Source organism: Anser anser (genome assembly GCF_964211835.1).
Source record: "Anser anser genome assembly, chromosome: 35".
Lineage (NCBI taxonomy): Eukaryota > Metazoa > Chordata > Aves > Anseriformes > Anatidae > Anser > Anser anser.
In genome coordinates, this window is record NC_139756.1 from 569309 (window position 1) to 586074 (window position 16766).

Below are 16766 nucleotides of genomic sequence, written 5' to 3' on the forward strand. Positions count from 1 at the left end.
GGTCCCACCTCAGAGAGCCCCCAGATCCCCTCGGAAAGCTCCTGGAGCCCCTCAGGAAGCCCCAAGATCCCCTCAGGCCACCGGAGTTCCCCTCGGGGAGCCCAAGATCCCCTCAGGGAGCCCCAAGATCCCTTCAGGGACCCCCATGACCCCCCCAAGAAGCCCAAAGATCCCCTCAGGGAGCCCCAAGATCTCCTCAGGGCCCCCCGTGATCCCCTCAGGGCCCCCCACAATCCCCTCAGGGACCCCCACGACCCCCCCAAGAAGCCCCAAGACCCCCTCAGGGCCCCCCACGACCCCCTCAGGGCCCCCCACGACCCCCTCAGGCCGCCGACGTCCCCCCCCTCGGGGCCCCTCCCCCCCACCACTGAGGCGAGCCCTTCCCGCGCCTGCGCACACCTCGAAGGGGGGGGGGGGGGGAGGAGCCCGGCGGCGCGCACGCAGCACCGGCGGCGCGCACGCCCCCCCCCCCCCATCCTCCCCGCCTTCCCCTCCCATTGGCTGAGGAGAGCCCGGGCGGCGTCACGTGACCCCCCTTTTCCCTCTCCCCCGCCCCCCTCGGCGCGGTTTATTCCCCCCCTCCCCTCCCCCCCCCCTTCCACTCCCGCCGGCGGCGGCGGCGGTGGCGGCGGCGGCTCCGCCCCCCGCGCTGCAGTCGGAGCCCGAACCGGGCCGGGCCGAGTCGAACCGGGCCGGGCCGAGCCGCTCCAGGCCCTCCCCCCCCCTCCCCGCCAGGCCCGGTAGGCCCCTGCTGGGAGGGGGGAGGAGGAGGAGGAAGAAGGGGGGGGGGGGGCGTGGGTCCGGGCCCGGCCGGGGCAGCGGGGGCGGTGCCGGGCCCGTGCCGGGGGTTGACCTGGCCTCCGCCTCCTTCCTCCCTCCTCCTTCCTCCTCCTCCTCCTCCTCCCGCCCCGCGCGGCCCCATTGTGCTGGGGAGACAAAATGGCGGCGGGCGGCCGTTGGGCCGGCGGTGAGCGGGGGAGGGGGGGGGGGGGAAGGGAGGGGGGGGGGCAGCGGCCTGGGGGTGAGGGGGGTGAGGGGGGGAGACCCCCCCGGGGTGCTGCGGGGGGGGAGGGTTAAAGGGGAGGAGGTAAATGGGGGGGGGGGGGGGGAGCGGGGGGCTTTTTGCAGCCCCCCCCCTCCCCCGAGTTCCCGCCGCGCTTTGTTCTCCCCGCGCCTGCAAATGGCGGCGACCCCCGGGGGGGGGGCGGGGGTCACCCCCCGACAGCCCCCCCCCCTTTGTCCCTTAACGCCCCCCCCTTCCCCCCCAATACCCCTTTTCCCCCCCCCAACACCCCCCTTCCCCCCCAGCACCCTCCTTTCCCCACCCCCCTTCTCCCCTTCACTCCCCCCTTTTCCCCCTCCCCCCCATTAATCCCCTCCCCCCCCAAAGACCCCCCCACACTGACCCCCCCCAGCCCCATGCATGCCCCCACCCCCAAAACTCCCCCCCCCTTTCCCGTTACCCGCCGCCGTCTCCCCCGCTCCAAAGCCGGCTGAAAGCACAAAGGGGGGGGGGGAGCAAAAAGAATACAGCAAACCCCCCCCCCCAAAAAAAAAAAAACAAACAACCAAAGAAACCCGTTTCCTCCCCAAAACACGTAAAATAGGGCTCGAGGCGTTCAACTTTCCTCCGAACCCCCGGCATCCTTCCCGCGGGCTTTGCTGACCCCCCCCCCTCCATCCCCACCGGGTTTTCGGAGGTGGAACTTGGGGGGGGGGGTAGAATTTGGGGGGCGAAATTGGGGGTGGGGGCGAGGAGCGGGGCCGAGCCTTTCGTCGCTTTTAATCCCCGAAGCTCTCGGCCCTAGGAGAGGAGCGGCGGCGGGGGCCGCGCGTCCTTCGCCCACCCGCTCGCTCGCGCGCTCGTGTCCCGAGGAGGCGCGAGTCCCGCGACGCTGCCGGCCCGGCTCCCCCGGGGACTCTGGGGGGAGGAAAACGGAGCTGGGAGCTTGCCCGAGGAGAGGTAACGTCCGTAACGCCCGTCCCCAGACATCGCGGGCAGCGCCGGTCTCGTCTCTCGAGTCGCTGCGGCGCGTTCTGACGGCCGAAGCGGCTGCCGCGCCGCCTCCCTCGCTCGCGTCCCGGCTGATTTTCTCGGAAGAAACCGAGGAAGTTTGAAGAAAATCGCCCGTGGGCAGCGGCAGGGCCGAGTAAAAACCGTCGGGGGTGCAAACGCCGCGGGGCGCGAGCGGATCGCCACCGAGGCGAGGAGGCGCGCGGGGCGCTGCAGGTTTGGGAATCCTCCTCCTTCCCGCGCAGCGGGTGCTGGCATCTGGGTTTCATTACCCTCGGGTCCAGGTTCGGAGCAAAAAAGTCGCCCTGGGCCTAAGTGTTTGCGGGACTGGAGTCGGAGAGATTCCCGAGCCCTAGAAACCTCTGCGCGTGCCGAGTCCGAAAACCGACGGCGGCTGGAGGCAAGGAGCTTTCCCGATTCCTCCCGGTTTTGTGGGTAAATTCCTTCATAAATTCCTTCAGGTCGTGAGCCCAGGCTCTGGTTGGGAAGGAACCGACGCCGCGGGGCTGCGAGCTCCGTCCCGGCGCGTTGTCGTAGCGCGGACAGCGCCGGTAAAATGGCACCGCTCTAATAAAGCGCCGAGCACCTGGGCAGCTAATTATTCACTCTAGTTCGTTATCGCTCCGGGATCTTGGATGGCTTTGGAAAGTTGAGGTCCGTCGGGCTCCCCTGCGGTTTGTATCACCTGCCAGAAAACGCTGAGTTTGGATTTCGTGGTGGACTCGCGAGCAGCAGTTCCTGGCTAGCCTGGGGACAGACGAACCGTACAGCTTCCAGCGGGGATGGGGGGGGGAAAAAAAAGGAAAAGTGAGCCTCACTGGGTTTAATTTTGAGGGAAACCTGCTGGAAACTTGGAGAGATGTGAGGTTCGGGGGTAAATGCTGGCGGGGCCGCGCGTGGCAGCGGTTTCGGTGGCCGGATTTACGGGGCGGTTCCGACGTGGACCCGGCAGAGGTGCTGGCTGCGGGGCAGGATCGTCTGGGATCGCGTCGCCCCCGGTAAATCGGGGGCCTTGCGGAAGAATTTCCGAATGAACGACCACGGATCCAGCAACCGCAGCGCTACCGGCGCGCCGAAGCCGCTCCTGGCGGGCGCGGGACGGCGTTTGGGAGCTGCTCGCGTCCGAAGGCAACCCTGAGTCCTGCAGGACACGGCTCTTCCTTTGCTGGGAGCCCGCAGCAGGGGATGGAAGCGCCCGGGTTTTGCCAAAAGGAGCCAGCTGCTGCGGCGGGGGCTCAGCCTCCGGGGTTCCGTCTCCCTCCGAAGGAGGTTTCTCGCCCCAAAACGCGCGGCCGTCGTTTCGGTTCCACCTGCCGGGCTTGACAAGACGCGAGCGCTGACTTCGGGACCGCGCCTGCCGGGGAATTAAAGGAAAGTAAGAGGAGGAGCTACGCAGCCGCCGAATTCCTCCTATCGACCTCGGTGGGGATCCAGCTTGGTTACTGCGGAGCCTTCAGATGAATTTGGGGTCAAAAAAAAAAAAAAGCCAGGAGGCGGCAACGGGATTTTTTTACAAGCAGCCTCTCGCCAGGCTGGGCGCGGCGAAGCTCGGTAACCGGGTGACAGCAACCTCGTGGAATTAGGCGAGCTGATAGCCAAATCGCGTCAGAAACGGTTAATTTTCCCAGCGCGAGCCGCTGCTGAGCGCGTCGGCGCTTCGCCTTCGTCGCGCTTCGTTTCAGAAACCCGTGCGGAGGCTTTGCGAAACTCCACCTTTAACGGGAAAGCCTTCGGGGTGCGAGGAGCCGCAATGACGTCCTTAGGGCTGCGTCGGTTGCTGCCACGGGTCCTGCTCGGGCCCTGGGAGCAGAAATCATCGGGAGCAGGGAGCCCGGTGTCCGCCGACCGGCTCTCATCCTCCTCCTTGCTGCCCGTGGCGATCGCTGCCAGCTCTCCGGGTGCTCAGCGAGGTCGTGAGGCCTGACGGTCCCGCCGAGAGCCCTTCGCTAATTGGCTTTTTCTCCTTTCAGGTTACCAAAAAGTGTGGTACCGGTACGGGCTCTTCGGCGGGAGAATCTAAACGAGCACGTTCGGGCCGGACGCGCGGGGACGGGAGCGCTCGGAGGGACGCTCGGAGGCAAAAATGGTAAGGGGAGAGTTGAAAAAAGGGAAGAGCTCACAGCCTTCGGAGAGAAAACCTCTGGGTTTGGCCTGGCGCTAAATCCCGGAGGTCTTTAAAAGACGTTTGGGTGTAGAGCTTCGCGATGTGGTTTAGTGGAGGGCTTGTTAGTGTGGGGTTGGGCTCAGTGATCTCGGAGGTCTCTTCCACCCCAGACGGTTCTCTGTAAACCGCCTCGCCTCGCCCTTGCAGCGACCAATGCGTATCTTTGTGAACGACGACCGCCACGTGATGGCGAAGCACTCGGCCGTCTACCCGACGCAGGAGGAGCTGGAGGCGGTGCAGAACATGGTGTCCCACACGGAGCGGGCGCTCAAAGCCGTGTCCGACTGGATCGACGAGCAGGAGAAAGTCGGCGGCGAGCAGCCGGAGACAGAGGCCATGGAGACAGCGGCTGAGGAGGAGAACAAAGAAGGAGGGTAAGGCATCGAGCGGGTTTCGGTTAGTAAAAACGCTCTTGCCGGAGCTGGGAGAGGCGCCGTTTCCCTTGGCTTTGGGATTCATTTGGGGGCTAACGTGGTACCGAGCGATTTTTTCCCTGCCCGGGTGCGGTAACGCTGCAGCAGGGCTCGTGCATCCTGTTGGAGCTCCGCAGAGCGATCCCCGAGCTTCAGCTGAGCGCTTGCGCTTACCCGGCTGCTGCGGGGGATTTTCTGGTTTTGGGGCCGCTGCGATGGTGCCGCGTCCTTTTGCAGGGATCAGAAGGCCACGGAGCAGCTGACCAGGACCCTCCGCGGAGTGATGCGCGTGGGGCTTGTGGCGAAAGGCCTGTTGCTGAAGGGGGACTTGGACCTCGAGCTAGTCCTTCTGTGCAAGGATAAGCCCACTTCGGACCTCCTGGAGAAAGTGGCCGACAATCTTGGCGTACAGCTTGCTGTGAGTAAGACCTTTGTGTTTTTCCGTGCTCGTTGCAGGGAGCAGAACGAGCAAAATAAGTCTTAAACGGACAAAGAGACACCTGGCGTCCCGTCTGTTTTGGCCTGCTTTGTTCTGCCTTGGAAACGTGTTTTCGGTTAGACCTGTAGCGTTGCCCTGGAATTACTTTCTCAATGAACTCCGTTTTATTAGCTGAAATGTTGTGTGCACGCCTCGTGCTTTTTTTTTGGTTTTGTTTCCCTCGGAAAAAGGCGTTCCGGAGCACTCACAGAAAGAAATGAGACAAGCACTAAGCGCTCCCGTTCTTATTGCAGGCTATTACCGAAGACAAATACGAAATAATCCAGTCCGTTGGTGATGCTGCCATTGTAATTAAGAACACAAAAGAGCCTCCGTTGACGCTGACCATCCACTTGACGTCGCCCGTAGTCAGAGAAGAAATGGAAAAACAGTTAGCTGGAGGTATGGAAGACTGAAAACAGCCGACAGTCGGTCTGGAAACGTTTCTGTCGCTAATTCGTTGTTAAAGCGTGCTCTTCAGTTTCATCCAAAGTGGCGAAAGTGATTTCTGTGCAAATTCCAAACTCCTCGAGGCAACCCTAACCTCATGAGATGGTGGTTGTGGTTTATTTGGACCAAGTTTTGTGAAACTGAGTAGCACCTTTCAAATGGTATTTTGCTCCTTTTATTTATTTATTTATTTTTTTCCTTTTTTCTTCGGCCTTTAGTTCACTAATACGTGATATTGTTGTATTTAATCTTTTTTGTATCTAGCCATGTAAGTGGCCTGCACAGTGACGTAAAAAATATAAATGGATACGTTAAAAAAAAAAAAAAAAGAGATCGAAGGCTTCTCGTTAAATGACTTGCATGTAAATGAGATTGGATGTTATAAACAGTTTGTGTTGCAGCAAGAATGATAGGTGCTCTGGGTCTCCTTGCTCGGCTGTTTCATCAGCTGAAGTTCAGAACTCCAGAAAGTGATGCAGAGTTTTGGATAAAGTTAGCCTCCCCATTCGGCCTCAAATTTCTCTCGGAATAAGAATCCACGGGCGTTTTTGCACTCGAGTGGCTTTCGCTGCGACCGGTTCTGCGTCGCAGGCATCGCGCCGTTTAATTCGCGCCCCCCAAACGCTTGCTCCGTGCACTAGCCTTATCTAAAACCCTGGTCGTCGGCAACTTTGAGCTCTTTGAAAACCATATCTTCAGTTTTGCTGCAGCACAGACCGGGAAATATTCTTGTGCTCTCTTGACTGTCTTTGGTTTTGATATCTGACCTCGTCTACCAAGCCTTCTAGTTTGTCAATTTTAGGGACGCTGGACCTTTGACCAACAGGACGCTCTCTGTCACGGGTTGGGGCCGGGGCAGTCAAGCCTTATGGGCGGAGGGGGTTCCCTTGATCCTAGCAAAGCTCTTCCCCCCGGCTCCTCCACTAAAGCTACGCTCGGAGCGGGGGTTTACATCAAATTCCCCCCCGCTGCCTACCACAGGCCTCACGCGCTCCGACTCCGTTGGAGCCGGGAAGGATCTCGGTCCTCTCCCACGGAGCATTACGCCCCAATCGTTCCTCGCACAACAGATTTTAGCCCGTCCCCGATAATTGAACCTCCCCCCCCACCACCACCACCACCTCTGCAGTTTTAATTTCTAAGGGGCGAGCGTACTGCAGACCACCCACCCAGGTAACGGAGCGAGATCACGATCATTTGGGAGCCTCAGCTGCCCGTAGGGAGCTGCCTCATCCCCTCTCCACCTGACAGAACCCCCTTGGTCAAACTGTGCCTTGTCTTCTTATTCCATCCACGAATAGAAACGCTATCAGTCAACGACTCCCCGGACGTTCTGGACAGGCAGAAATGCCTTGCTGCCTTGGCGTCACTGCGACACGCCAAGTGGTTCCAGGTTTGCATTTTGTTCTTATATTTGTCTTTAAGTAGAAAATTTGTAAACCTTTAACGGGCTACCTTTCTTTTTTTTTTTTCTTTTTTTTCTTCTTTTTTTTTTTTTACTTAAAATACTTTAACGTTGGACGATAGTTAGACGTGCTGAACTTAGCGTCTGTCAACGGTACAGCTGCTAAAGAAGCACTTAAGCAAATTAAGCATTGGTGGAAAGGAACCTTTTTTTAACGAGTAGATGCGTAGCTGCTGCTTTGTGTTAAGAGTAATGTCGCCTTCGTACACTCCAGTTGTTGTCACCAGTTATAAAATTGCCACGTGGAATACCGTTTACCCTTGACAAAGTAGCGCTGCAAAAGTTAATGTCTGCGAACGAGCAGTTTTGGGGTTTCTATTGAATGTGTGTCTGCTTCTGATTCCTCTTCTAGGCCAGGGCTAACGGTCTGAAGTCGTGCGTCATAGTCATACGCGTGTTGAGAGATCTGTGTACTCGGGTCCCTACCTGGGCACCGCTGAGAGGATGGGTAATTGTCCCGTTTTGTTTCTTCGGGGTTCTGGTTCCGCTTCTCCAAACCCGCGCCCGGCTCCGTTCAGCCCGCACGTGCTCCGTTTCCAGAAGTTAGCTGCAAGGACAGAAATTCCTGTCTTTTTTTTTTTTTTTCTCCCTTAAAAAAGACGCCTGTCGGCTTTCCACGTCGTGAATTGTTTTGGTTTTCAGTCCGCGCTGTGAATTTCAGGCGGCTCCTGGAGTTGCAGCGATCGTAGCGCGCCACGCAGGCGCGCGCGCGCGTCGGCTCGTCTCACTCGCCCCAAATCTCTTTCAGCCTCTGGAGCTGCTGTGCGAAAAGTCCATCGGGACCGCCAACAGACCCATGGGCGCCGGAGAGGCTCTGAGGAGGGTTCTCGAATGCCTCGCCTCGGGGATCGTTATGCCAGGTTAGGTGGTTCTCTGCATTTCCATTTCAAAGGGACACCGAAGCGAAACGCGGTTGAAGCTTTGGCGCGCTGTCGCGTTGCCTCGTGTTTGAGACGTCCGGTGTTTTACGTGCAGACAGCTTAGACTCGAAGCTCAGAAAGCCCCCGGCGTGCGTGGGTACTACTGTACCTTGCCGCTATTTAGGGCACGTGTGTTCAAAGCCATGGACCCATGACGTTAAACCCCGCAGAGGGAGGTACCGGCTCCCGCCAGTGTAAAGCCCGGTTCTCTGAGTGCTTCGTCACCAGTTTCCCTGATAATTGTACTTGTAAAAATAGTCCAGGCGAGTTTCAGAATGTTGGACATTGGATGGATCATGTCAGTCGGTGTTCTTCGAGAGATGAGTGTTGATTGATGCCAAGGGAATACTTAGTTTAGTTTCTTTAGAAACACCAGGATAATTCTCTGCATATCTTCCTTGTTTCCTGCCTTCAGATGGTTCTGGTATTTATGATCCTTGTGAAAAAGAAGCCACTGATGCTATTGGGCATCTAGACAGACAACAAAGGGAAGATATCACACAGAGTGCTCAGGTATAGTTTTGACTACAGATGTTACAAAAACTTACTCAGTTCAACTGACTCTGACCTTCCATATTGGTTAATGGTAGTATAGTAACCTCACGGAGGTTGGTGTTAACTTTTTTAAATACCTAGTCAAGTAAAAGAACTACAAATGGGTCCCACACCAATAAGGAATTTGTAGCTTGGCCAACCAGAAGCAAAGTATCAGGTTTTAAATAGTGACTTGCTACCATGACCCGTATTTTGGGTCGAACTTCAAAATTCAAAGGAGAGTCCTATTTAAACTGATGAGGATTTTTGTGTAGGGGTGGGTAGAATGTTCCTGTCTGAAACTGTGCAGTGAACAGAGATGGCTATGGCAACTTGTGCGTCCCAGTAACATACGTTTAATCTTTCTAGCATGCTCTGAGACTTGCTGCTTTTGGCCAGCTTCACAAAGTCTTGGGGATGGATCCCCTACCTTCCAAAATGCCCAAGAAACCAAAGAACGAAAACCCTGTTGACTATACTGGTAGGTAATAAGAAAAAATAATAATAACAACGTGTCTGTAAGGTTCCTGCTGGAATACTCAGCTCTTCTGTTGCGATTGTTACAGTCCAAATTCCTCCCAGTACAACGTACGCTGTCACTCCAATGAAGCGTCCCATGGAGGAGGACGGAGAGGAGAAATCGCCGAGCAAGAAGAAAAAGAAGATTCAGAAAAAAGGTATTGAGTTAACAAGAGGTAGGTACAAAGGGCTACCTGAAAGCTGTTCTCAGGCTAAGCTGGGGGGGGCAGATTTGAGAAGAACTCTTGCCGGTGTTTGATCTTGAGCGATGCTGTACACGGGAGTTGTAGGGCGTGTGGATTTAGGAAATAAAGAGGGGGAAAAAGAAAACTTGGCCGCTGTCAGATTTTTACTCGGTATAGCTTAATTGCTCACAAGGCCAAAACTGGTAGACCAGAACTTGCTGTCTGAAATCAGTTACGCTCCTTCTAAAGAGGTGACAAACATCTGCAAAATCTGTTTTTCTGTTCAGAGGAGAAACTTGAACCTCCCCAGGCCATGAACGCACTGATGAAATTAAACCAGCTAAAGCCTGGGCTCCAGTACAAACTTGTGTCTCAAACTGGTCCTGTTCATGCTCCCATCTTTACGATGTCGGTGGAAATTGATGGCAGCACCTTCGAGGCGTCAGGACCTTCCAAAAAGACAGCCAAGTTGCACGTGGCGGTGAAGGTAAGAGCCGTGCGTGGAAATCCCTGCCGAGGGGCTCTCATTGAAAGCAGCCTGGCTGGGAAAAGCCTGGCACTCGATTAACAAAGGGGGTCTTCGAGCAACCTTCTCGACGTTCACCCAAAAATGCGTAGGGCACGTGAGAGCCAGGGGTAAGTGCACTGCAGTAATCCCTTCTCCCGCTTTTCTTACCCCAGGTGTTGCAAGATATGGGTTTACCCACAGGAGTGGAGGGCAAAGAATCTGGAAAAGGAGACGAATCAGCCGAGGAAACGGAACAGAAACCTGTAGTCGTTGCTCCTCCTCCTGTAGTAGAAACTGTTTCTACGCCCAGTGCTGCTTCTCCTCCTTCGGATCAGACCTCAGAGGTGAGCGCAGCCCAAGAGGGTGACACGCGCCGCTCGGATTCCTCGGGGAGGTGTCGGGGGGACATCCCAGGAAGCGCCTTTTAGCTACGGGTTGTTTTAATGGGCCTGCGTTGAGCTCAGTCGGTGTGACAAAACAATTTGAGGGGGAAAAGCATCGGGCAAGCTTATCGCAGCCCTGTCCACCTCTGAAGCGGTCCAGAGCGCGCCTTTTGGGAGCAATTCCTAGTCCATTAGCGACGAAGCCCCGAGAAAAACCTGCCTCTCTGCTTTCAGAATGTGAAACAACAGGGACCAATTCTGACGAAGCACGGCAAGAATCCCGTGATGGAGCTGAACGAGAAGAGGCGCGGGCTGAAATATGAGCTGATTTCGGAGACGGGCGGCAGCCACGACAAGCGCTTCGTGATGGAGGTGAGGTGGCTTCCTTGTCCTCTCTCTGCGCTTTCCATCCCACCTGGGTTACCTGTAACTTGATGGCCTCGGGAAGAAATCCCCTGGGCCTGTCGGAGTTGCCTGCAGGCACTGTAAAAAGTGGGAGACTTTACCAAGTGTTCTCACAATCGCCCGCCCTCCGCTCCTGCCCTCTCCATTCACACGCGATGATTTCTTCCCTTCCCAAGGTGGAGGTTGACGGGCAGAAATTCCAAGGAGCTGGCTCAAATAAAAAGGTAGCGAAAGCCTACGCCGCTCTGGCTGCGCTGGAGAAGTTGTTCCCGGATGCTCCCGTTGCCATCGAGCAAAATAAGAAGAAAAGAGCCCCTCTGCCTGCCAGGGGAGGACCCAAGTTTGCAGTAAAAGTAAGCAAATTTGGCTGCGTGTAGTGTAACTGTCGGTTCTCTCGTACCTCTGCCTCCTGCTGGACGGCTTTAATCTCTTTAGTGGGAGGAGGAATAATACAATGTCTCGAGAGAAGCCAAGGATCTGCTGACGGGATTAGGGAGCGGAAATCCCGCTGGGTTCCCCACCCTGGGACGCGGGGCAGCGGGACGCGGGGGCCAGCCTCGTACTGACGGGCCTCTCCCTCCCCCCCTCCCAGCAGCACAACCCGGGTTTCGGGATGGGAGGCCCCATGCACAACGACGTGCCCCCGCCGCCCAACATGCGCGGTCGCGGAAGAGGCGGCAACATCCGAGGCCGCGGCCGGGGCCGGGGCGGCTTCGGCGGCAATCACGGCGGCTACATGAACGCAGGTGAGATGCCGCGCGCGTCCTCCGCCCGTCCCTTCCAGACCCGCCGCAGGCCGCCCGCCGGCGCATCAACCTCCTCTAGCAGGCGGTGCTCTGGCCCGTGGCGCGGTGGGAAACGAAGCTTCGGCGCCCTTGATTTCCTCGTGTTTAACCGCTTTGTTCCGATTCAGGTGCTGGCTATGGAAGCTACGGTTACGGAGGCAATTCCGCGACGGCGGGCTACAGTAAGTGTTCCTCTCTTAATTTGTGGTGCCCGTCAGTCTGCTGGGGGTGTGAGGCTTGAACTGGGTTGCGACGTGCGGTGATGTGCTCGCGCTGAAGCTGTCTTAAAGGGTTCTCTTTTTTTTGAATGAGAATTAACGAAAGACGGCCCTTTGTGCTGGTGTAAAAGTTAAACTCGAATCCCGGTGACTTTCACGTTTCCTCTAAAACTGTGAATATTTTAAATTTCTCTGCTTTAAGCCATGCGAAGCTATCAGCCACACTTTTGAATGTGATTTTCCTGAAAATACACGGCGATTGGTCTTGAGAAGAAGCCTTCATTGGGGGGTGACAGGAGCAGAGAAATCTAAAACATGACTTTCAAATGTGGCGCATTTTGCCATCTTCAAAAGAATTCTAATTTTTTTTCTCTGCTCTGTCTCCCCCTTTTGTAGGTGACTTTTTCACAGACTGCTACGGCTATCATGATTTTGGGTCTTCCTAGAGCATCTAAAAGTATTGCACAAAAAACAGCTTTTTACTCCAATTTTCTCGAACTCCAAAACCCAAAGTGTTCGTGCTGTGTCCCTGTGCTTCACTGGGTTTCTCAACAGTGGCTTTTCACCGCAGCTTGTCTGAAACACTCTTAGCCTGCAGAACTTAAGACAGTGGCAGTTTTTATTGTGATTTGCCTTTGAACTTGGTCGTATCGATGTACACCACAGGGGGAACTAACCATCCAAGAATGTTTTTTTTGTGCACTTGGCACAAATTGCAAAGCCAGCTCTGTTCAGCGTAAAGGCAAAAAGCCCATCTTTGCTTTTTATGGAAAGCATTACTTTATTTTTAAGAAACAGATACTGAAGTGTTTTAATCTACCTTTGTCTTAATTTACAGCAGGTTTTGTACAAAATTTGAGCCTTTTAATAAATCCCAGGAACTGGGTACATGCCTCTTGATATTGGGAAGACTTTTCAACATCTCTGAACCTAGTACAGCCCAGCTTTCTGAGCATGCAAAATGTTGACTTGTACGTGGAATCGTGTGCGCTAAACATTAATCCTACATCCTTTGTAACACGCTGGTGGATTGACGCTGAGGGATGTGATTTTTGTGGCTGGTAGCTAGTGTACTTTCAAAGGTATTGTAATTGTGCTTCCAATACTGATCCAATAAATATCCAGGCGTTAGGAGTTAGCGCGAACATGTTAGTCTTTAACTTCTGGAAATGCATGGGTTCGTTCGTTCCGTGGACACGGGCTTTCTTGAGCCAAGCATAAAGGGCCTAAAACACTTCAGCGAACCTCGCCCTCGAGGTATTTTTATTACCTGGAGGATTAAATTTCACTGGAATTAGGAACTGCAGGAAACTCTGCAATTGGCCAGTCGGTGAGACGCGAGTCTCTGGTGAATTCCAAGTGTCCGGTCCTTTATTCTTGCTGTAGTGCTTGTTTTACGACTGTATTTTTTTTTGTTTGTCACTGTTTTTAGCTGCAAAGCCTGCACCGTGGCGTTCATTTGACTTGTGAGGCTCAGCAACATCTGAGTTCACTCAGTAACGAAACCAGTTAAATAAAAGCAAAGCGAAACAAAAACCTCTAACCCGCCAAGCACCAGCTTACAAATTAAAAAAAGTCCAAGGTTTTTAGTGGATATTTTCAAAAATGGTAATAACGATGCATGCCCTCTCCTTTCCTTTTTTTTTTTTTAGAAAGCTCTTGTTTAAAATAATGACTTTTTATACAAGGGAATAGATCCTGTCCTGAACGAAGTGAAAAACTGCCATTTTTTTAAAGCAGATACTTGTTAAAGTAACTACTTGGGCATCGGATATTTTTATTCATTAGCTTTGATGTAGGGGAAGTCAAAAACAATTGGATGCCAAACGGCACCGAAACTTCATAGTTAAATATGAAGTGTTGATATAAAACTCTGCAATTTCCTGAAATTTCGGCTCCTTAGCCAGGAGAGACTGACCTCCAGCATCCGCAGCTCGAATTTAAAGGTCTTAGCCCTTGACCTCTCGCTCTGGAGACGTCCCCGCAGCCTTCCCACGTGTCTTTGAACCAAATCCCGGGATTTTAACACAAGGGATGGAGCGAGGTATCTCAGCGTCGAGCTGTTTTGCCACGGCTGTGGCGTTCTTGGCTGGAGAGAAACTTATTGCCAGAGCCTCGTTTCTACGCCACGGAGCCGAGGTCTGCGGAGGAGGAGGAAACATCTTGCGTAGCGTAGCAAGTCTCGCTCCCGCGCAGAGGAGGTAGCAAAGAATGGATCAAACGACTCCGAGGATAGCTGGAGTCCTGAGAAATAAAAGCTAGGTGCCTTGAAGCTCTTCACAACACAACCACGTAACGAATTTGGGGAGCAAACTCCCACCCGCCTTCGGGAGGAGTTGTTCCCGTAGGGTAATGTGGAACTGCGGAGGGCACAAGGCTTGACTCCTTGTGTCTTTTTAGCTAAATTCTCACCTCTCTTGCATTTGGCAGGGGGTGCTAGCGAAACCTCTCCTCGTCAGAGGCGTACATGCTGTTACAGACACTGGTGCAGGTTTTTAGTTAGATTCTAGTGGCTTTTATTCCTTGAAATAAGTTAGTTTTGGATACGGCGAGTCTGACCGGTAGAGTAAGTCTTCTCACCCACAGCCCAACACGAAGAGCGCGCTGGAGCTCAACCTGCGTCAGTTGGGCGGGAAGAGAATTTGCTCGGTAGTCGAGAGCTTGACTGTAGTACTCTTGATAAATAAAAGAAAAGAAAAACACTAACTCTTGGCTACGCTGTTGCATCCAGGCTTTCTGGAATATTTGGGGCCGTTAGAGGTTTTCGGTAACCTTGGGTCCGAGGTCGTGGCGTAGTGCCAGGCTTTGGAGGTGAGAGGTCTCCGCCTTCATCCCGCTCGGATCGTTGCTGCTCGTCCGCCACGTCAACCCTTACTCGGTGTCGGAGGGCGAGATGCACGGCCGGGGGCGTAGTTCCTCGTTAGAGGAACGAGTTTCCTCCCCGTCCCCGCGTCTCTCGGCGGTGGAGGCTGAGCGTCAGCTGCCGCCGGCGGCTGGCTTGTCTCAAACGCGGGTGGAGCACCAGGCCTTAAACCCTTTTAGAGCTTTTTAAGTCAAAACCGTTGGTCATTGTGACGTGCGTTAAAGAAACCGTAGTGGCCCTGAGCCTGGTTCTCAGCCTGGGGGTCGTGCTGGAGCGAAAGCGGGGGGAGAGCCGGCTCGGCGTCGCTCCGTGAGACCTAAGGGCGCCTGGACGGCGGTACAACGCCGATGGCTTCCGTAGAGCGTTACGCCTCTTGGCTTGCGTGGAGCGTCTCCGAGTCTTTCACCGAGCTGCTCCTGGGCCCTTCACGGGCTTGAAAGCTCCTGGCGCCGTGAGGCTGCCCTTCCGAGCAGCGCCGCGGGGCCGGGGCTGACGCTCTTCTCTCTGTTTAGGCCAATTCTACAGCAACGGCGGCCACTCCAACTCGGGGAGCGGCGGCGGAGGCGGCGGCTCCTCGGGGTACGGCTCCTACTACCAGGGCGGCGACAACTACAACTCGCCCGTGCCCCCAAAGCACGGCGGCAAGAAGCAGCAGCACGGGGGACAGCAAAAACCCTCCTACGGGTCGGGTTATCAGTCCCACCAGGGGCAGCAGCAGCAGTCGTACAACCAAAACCAGTACAGTAACTACGGCCCGCCGCAAGGCAAGCAGAAAGGGTACAACCACGGTCAAGGCAACTACTCCTCCTACTCCAATTCCTACAACTCGCCGGGCGGCGGCGGCTCCGACTACAACTACGAGAGCAAATTCAGTGAGTGCCGGGTGCTTGGGTTGGTGGGGAGCGAGGTGGGATAAGATAACCACAAAAGGGACGCGCCAGCCCCTCGGTCCCATCCCGTGGGCGCATCGGAGCGATCGGCATGCTTAAAGCGCTCGGGTTTAGGTCGTTTTGCCATCAAATGAGATCAGCTCCTCCTCGGGTTGCTCTCTGCTCCTTCCCGAGAGGCTGCTCCTGCCTTTTGGGGGGCGAACGGGGAACCCGCGGGGTCGGCTCTGGCGGCTTGGGACAACCAGGCAGGCGTATGCTTCCATCCTTGAGGGGCAACCGTCCCTTTGGCCGCCGATAGCAGTCGGGATGGCCACCGATAGGAGTCGGGATGGCCACTGAGAGCAGTCGGGATGGCCACCGATAGCAGTCGGGACCGCTGGGCGTCCTGCAGGCGGAGCTGCAGCCCGCGCTCAGCCCCGGCTCCCTTCCAGGTTACGGCAACAGCGGCCGCGGCGGCGGAGGGAACAACTACTCCGGAGGTGCCTCGTACAACACTGGTTCACACGGTGGCTATGGGGGAGGATCTGGGGGCGGAGGGTCCTCGTACCAAGGTAAGCAAGGTCAGTACGAAACGCTGCCCCGCGGTCCTTTCCCCGCGCGCGTCGGGGTGCAGGGGAGGCGGCGGGCTTTGCCTCGCGGCACGTCCCGAAATCCCGTCCCGCGGCGTTGGAGGAGCTCTTGCGGTGCGGCGTGACCCTCAGCGACCTCCTTTCCCTCTCCCCTCCCTCCGCAGGTGGATATTCCTCGCAGTCCAACTACAACTCCCCAGGCTCCGGCCAAAATTACAGCGGCCCCCCCAGCTCCTACCAGGCGTCGCAAGGCGGCTACGGCAGAAACGATCACAGCATGAATTACCAGTACAGATAAAGCAGCCCCTTCCTCCGTGGGTGTGGAGTTTTGTTACCTCCTGCACTTGCGCACCCTTTGAATATTCAGTTTTATTGCATCACAGTAAACATGTAAACCCCCCCCCTTCCCTGTCCCCCCCCCCCCGTTTCCATGTTGCAGTGCTCTTTGTGATACCGGTCACTAATGGTTGAGTACCTGTAATTCCATACTTAGCTGTATTTTGGGCATCTATGTATTTAATGGTTTGTTAGTTGCCATTACGACTTTGTCTAAATAGGGTTTTTGAGTTAATACGATTTCGGTATCCTTTTTCTATTTAAAATTGACGTTGACGTGTTAACACAGTATGGCTTTAAATAGATAAGGGATATGTCATCTGTTAATGCTTTCGTGAAGTGAGTTAAACGAGCTTTCTGTATTTTAATGCTTTAGTGTTTCAGTTTTATAAGTGAAGATTTTATTTTAAAAACCAGTGGGAAAGAGTGGGTTTTGTATGCCTGAATTGTTCAGGCAGTACACCTGGATTAAGCTGAATGTAGACAAATAAACACAAACTCTTGACGGCTTCGTCTCCGAGCGCCTGGTTTTACGTTGCCGGCCGCTGCAGCAGCCCCTGGGCTGCGTCGGCCCTGGGTGCAAGAGGTTTTTTCCCCCCCCCCCCTAAACCCAGCCGTGTCTCTGGGCTCGGGTTCCCACGTTCGCCTTCGCGCGGCGGCTGCTGGT

General features: G+C 55.3%; 1 protein-coding gene across 15 annotated transcripts; it reads left to right on the forward strand.

Annotated features, from left to right (window-relative positions):
- Window positions 1-596: 596 nt before the first annotated feature.
- Window positions 597-16604, forward strand: ILF3 (interleukin enhancer binding factor 3). 15 transcript variants are annotated; one of them, XM_083815185.1, is made up of 20 exons: window positions 597-740; window positions 3985-4100; window positions 4326-4552; window positions 4829-5009; window positions 5324-5471; window positions 6821-6912; window positions 7337-7432; window positions 7733-7844; window positions 8320-8417; window positions 8808-8919; window positions 9005-9115; window positions 9430-9629; window positions 9824-9994; window positions 10268-10405; window positions 10615-10791; window positions 11031-11184; window positions 11352-11405; window positions 14817-15176; window positions 15626-15754; window positions 15928-16604. In XM_083815185.1, the coding sequence occupies exons 2-20, from the start codon at window positions 4098-4100 to the stop codon at window positions 16059-16061; spliced, it is 2697 nt and encodes an 898-aa protein (XP_083671311.1). In that variant the 5' UTR covers window positions 597-740; window positions 3985-4097; the 3' UTR covers window positions 16062-16604. The 15 variants fall into 15 exon arrangements, with proteins under 15 accessions (XP_083671311.1, XP_083671305.1, XP_083671308.1 ...); XM_083815179.1 differs by having other exon boundaries at window positions 599-740; window positions 9005-9133; XM_083815182.1 differs by having other exon boundaries at window positions 599-740; window positions 9005-9133; window positions 11034-11184.
- Window positions 16605-16766: the final 162 nt, after the last annotated feature.